The sequence below is a fragment of the Heteronotia binoei genome, chromosome 15, assembly GCF_032191835.1.
Source record: "Heteronotia binoei isolate CCM8104 ecotype False Entrance Well chromosome 15, APGP_CSIRO_Hbin_v1, whole genome shotgun sequence".
NCBI classification, from domain to species: domain Eukaryota; kingdom Metazoa; phylum Chordata; class Lepidosauria; order Squamata; family Gekkonidae; genus Heteronotia; species Heteronotia binoei.
The window spans coordinates 23,109,018-23,113,327 of NC_083237.1; the positions used below are offsets into that span (position 1 = coordinate 23,109,018).

The following is a 4,310-nucleotide window of genomic DNA, read 5'->3' on the forward strand; positions in this document are numbered from 1 at the left end:
TTGTGGAGAGCTATCAATCAAGTGCAAGTGGAAAATGCAAGCAGAAGAGGAAGCACCCTCCACATGCACAGAAAAACCAACTTGTAGGAGCCTATCAGTAGTTATTTTAACAATATACGGACAAGGAATCAAGAGTGTAATATTTTAAAAATCTGCATTTTATTATGTGACAATCATTGCTGGCAAAGTCCTCATTTGACTGGAGAGAAAGCTATGAGAAACGGGCCAGGAATGGAATACGTGGTCAGTTGTTTGAACCAATGAAGGACAGAAAGCAGGGCTTCTTTTGTAAGCAGGAACTTCTTTGCATATTAGGCCACACCTCCCTGATATAGCCATTCCTCCTGGAGCTTACAGTAGGTCCTGTACTAAGAGCCCTGTAAGCTCTTGGAGGATTGGCTACATCAGGGGGTGTGTCCTAATATGCAAAGGAATTCCTGCTACAAAAAAAAAGCCCTGACAGAAAGCATGTTGGGATGAACTGGTGGACATTGGAAAGGGGTGGAACGAATGGACAAAGTGTGTATATGCACACAGAGGAAGGGAGAAGTAGATGGCTGAAAAAAATATTGGAAATACAAAAATAAGTAAACAAGGAGAAAAAATTCTTGACTATCAAGGTAGCTGAAATAATCATTCTGAATAGCTATGAGAGATAAAGCCCTGAGAGTTGAAGGAAAGGACAGACACTCCCCCCATCTCCTCCCATCCATTGAACCTTTTAGTTCTCCTGTCCTGTTCCTCCAGCGGACTTCACATTCCAGTGGAAACTGATGGCATCAATGACAGAACCTGAGCGTCCACTGATATAAGACAGGATAGCTCTCGGAAAGAGTGGGTGGGCACTAAAACTGTTGCCCACATCAACTCCAAAAGAAAAGTGGCGGCCCAAGTTGGTTCGGAATTTAAGTTTGCGGATGTATGAATCAGCCTTCCCAGAGATTTGGATGATGCCCTCTCCGGGGTGCAGCACAATCGCCTGCAAGTCACCTGAGGTGCCTCCCACATAGTTGCTCCACTCCTTCCCGTACCGGATCTGGAGGCTGGAATAAGGAAAGAGTTAGGGTAGGCTTCAGATCTCTTCTGCTGCCTTTGATCTGCTGCTATCCAGCATCATTGCAGGGACCCCCATTCATGGGATACAAGTTGTGCCTTGGATAGTAACCATGATACACATTAGCTGTTTGAGTAGTACAAAGCTAGCTGCCATGACAGCCCTTCCTTGTGATCTTTACTTGCACAACCACACCTCATTTCTTCCTAGAACAAAATAGGAGTCAATTACACCTTTAAGACCAACTTAGTTTAGATGGAGTGTGCTTAGAGAACACACGAAAGCTTACGTTCTGAATAAAACTAAGTTGGTCTTAAAGGTGCAATCGACTCCTATTTTGTTCTACTACTTCAGACCAACACGGCTGCCTACTTGGATCATTTCTTCCTAGTTTCTCACATACAACCCATGCCTTTTTTCTCAAGGCTCTGTGTGAGAAGACAACATTTTCAAGAACTCACATCCTTTAGCAAAGAACCCCCATGAGACAACACTTTTCTTATTGCTGTGGCCATCGGGTTACCATAGACACCTCCCTGCTGTCTTTCCACACACAGAAAGGAGTGGCGAGTGAAGCAAATCATTCCCTCGCAGGGCAGCCTAGCTAGTGTCAGCTGGAAAGATTGTTCTTAATGTGAAAAACAATAGAAGAATGTGGATTGTAAGCTGACTGGTCCATGGCAGTGGGGGTGAAAGGGCATTTGCCCCCTCCCTTAACTAGCTTATCTTGTCAGAAACTTTAATACCATTAATATGAATCAAGAACAGCCCATCCTCAAGGGCTCACAATTGCCAGCTGTTGGCAGCACTGGAGGGGTGGAAGGGAGATTAAGACCTGGAAAGGAGTGAATAGGCTCAAGTCACTGACATTCATCTATGCCTGTACCCTCCCCCTCTTGCCCCTTCCTGGGGTTAGGATCTGTGAACTTTGGGGGTGGAGTAGGGTTGCCAATCCCCAGTTGGGGGCAGGGGATCCCCGGTTTGGAGGCCCTCCCCCCATTTCAGGGTTATCAGAAAGCAAGGGGAAGAGGAATGTCTGCTGGGCACTCCATTATTCCCTATGGAGACCAATTCCCATAGGGTATAATGGAGATCTGTGGGTACCTGGGACTCAGAGGGAGCTGTTTTTTGAGGTAGAAACACCAAATTTTCAGCATAATATCCAGTGGCTCTCCTCAAAAGACCCTCCAAGTTTCAAAAAGCTTGGACCTGGGGTCCAATTCTATGAGCCCCAAAAGAAGGTGCCCCTATCCTTCATTATTGCCAATGGAAGGAAGGCATTTAAAGGGTGTGTGGTCTCTTTAAATGTGATAGCCAGAACTCCCTTTGGAGTTTAATTATGCTTGTCACAACCCCCAATGTCTCCTGGCTTCGATCTGGCAACCCTGCTCTGTAGCCACGATCATTGTTCCCTCTAAACTGAGTTAGAGCGAGCTAGCTCAGTTTTTTAGCCTCCAGATCACACTTTTTTGTCTTAGCTCAGGAAGGATGACCCTAAAGCCAACTAATTTATGCAGTAACCCACAACTTTAATGTGAGTAGTTCATGAAATAGAATTTTTGCTCACAGCATTCCACAGCTTAGAGGGAGCATTGGTAATAATTCTTGGAGAACACCAGGTTCCACCTGGATGTTGGCAACCCTAGATCTGTGGCATACCTCCCCCCTTCTCTTTTACTCTCTTATTGTTCTCCCCTTCCCGAGTATTTCTTGGAGGTCTCCCACCCAAATACTAGTCAGGCCCTGCTTAGCTTCTGAGACCTCACTAGCCTGGGCTATCCAGGACAGGGCAGATGGCCATTACAGCAGGGTGAACCAGGTTACCCCAGAAAGGCTCAAATGCACAGTGAAGTATATTGTGAATTAAGGTAAGGACTTGTTAGAATCCAGAGCAGGGGTGGCCAAACTTGCTTAATATAAGAGCCACATGGAATAAATGTTAGATGTTTGAGAGCCACAAGACATGAACATCAGATGTTTAAGAGCAACAAGGAAAAAAGATATAAAAACAGATGGGAGAGAGGTAGAAAGAAAAAAACTTTAACTTAAAATGCATTCTCCAGGCCCCCAGCTGGCTTGGCTTGGAGAAGAGATTTAAAGAGACAAATACCTTCTCCAAGCCAGCTGGAGATGGGTTGGTGGGGGCTTTGAGAGCCGCACAGGATGTGTGAAAGCCACATGTGGCTCCCGAGCCTCAGTTTGGTCACCCTTGATCCAGAGCCTGATGAGATTCTGTCACGAGCCTAAATACTGAGCAAGCTAGACCAAGCTTTCTCTCACCTTCTGTTTGCATATAAATCAGACATTTTGCATAGACATAATAATTCATCAGTGCTATCTTCCCCATGCGAAATTAATATTAAACACACTGCCCTAAATTTTAAATCACAAAGGGAAACCTTATTGTGCATTAAATCCATCAACGACTAATTCTCAACCCCCCACCCCACCCCCAGATATCCAGTCTCCAAATTTTAATTCCCCAGTTGTGGATCTTTGTACACTTACCCTGTAATGTATGATGGGTTAGCCCGAATCTTAAGGGCAGTTATGGGCCCATCCAGTTGGTTTACGGAGTGTGAGAAGCGCTCTCCTCCATTTCCCCCATACTCGCCAGAATGGGAAGCAGACCGTTTCTTAATCAGCCCTAAAAGAAGTTGCAGGGGGAGCGGAGGGGGAATGAGTTACAGAATCAAGTCTGAGTGGCCTCATATTACCCTATGAGGACATCCACACCCCTCGGAATATTGACCAGCTGCTGGGTTTTACCTGTACTGATGGAGACAGCACAACAGAGCAACACGAAGATGGCGAAACGAAACATCCTAGAAAGAAAGTTTCCCAGGGACGTAATCAGGTCATTGTGATCTTAAAGCCTGCCCTTCTCTTTCCCGCAGGCAGCTCCAGATTGGTTTGGAAACAAATGTTCTGTCCCTTTCCCAGAAATGCGCAGCTGAAGTTTTTCAAGGCATGGAGGTAAATCACATTACCAGGTAAATCACACCCTATTAAGCCTAAATTAAAGGGACAAGACCTTTAAAAAAAAAAGTTCTGAGGTTAATCAGGAAAATTTTAGAATCAGCAGCTGAGAATCAGAATCAGTGTTCCCTCTAAGCTGAGTTAGTGTGAGCTAGTTCACTGTTTTTTTAGCCTTCAGCTCACACATTTTTGTCTTAGATCAGGAAAGTTGACCCCAGAGCACACTAACTTATGCAATAGCCAAATTCAGGGCTTTTTTTTGTAACTCCTTTGTATA

The 4,310-nt window shown here is 45.0% G+C and overlaps 1 protein-coding gene across 1 annotated transcript; it reads right to left on the reverse strand.

Annotated features, from left to right (window-relative positions):
* Positions 1–137: 137 nt before the first annotated feature.
* Positions 138–4,060, reverse strand: LOC132584865 (zymogen granule membrane protein 16-like). Its single transcript, XM_060256820.1, has 3 exons — positions 3,824–4,060; positions 3,563–3,701; positions 138–1,043 (listed from the first exon to the last, which is right to left on the reverse strand). The coding sequence occupies exons 1-3, from the start codon at positions 3,876–3,878 to the stop codon at positions 722–724; spliced, it is 516 nt and encodes a 171-aa protein (XP_060112803.1). The 5' UTR covers positions 3,879–4,060; the 3' UTR covers positions 138–721.
* Between the last annotated feature and the right edge of the window lie 250 nt (positions 4,061–4,310).

Excerpts from the sequence above, each read along its gene's own strand:
- LOC132584865 (XM_060256820.1), bottom strand. The coding sequence starts at position 3,878 with ATGTTTCGTTTCGCCATCTTCGTGTTGCTCTGTTGTGCTGTCTCCATC. Across the intron at positions 3,702-3,823 it reads TGCTGTCTCCATCAGTACAG|GGCTGATTAAGAAACGGTCT; the intron begins GTAAAACCCAGC and ends AACTTCTTTTAG. Across the intron at positions 1,044-3,562 it reads AACCCATCATACATTACAGG|CCTCCAGATCCGGTACGGGA; the intron begins GTAAGTGTACAA and ends TCCTTATTCCAG.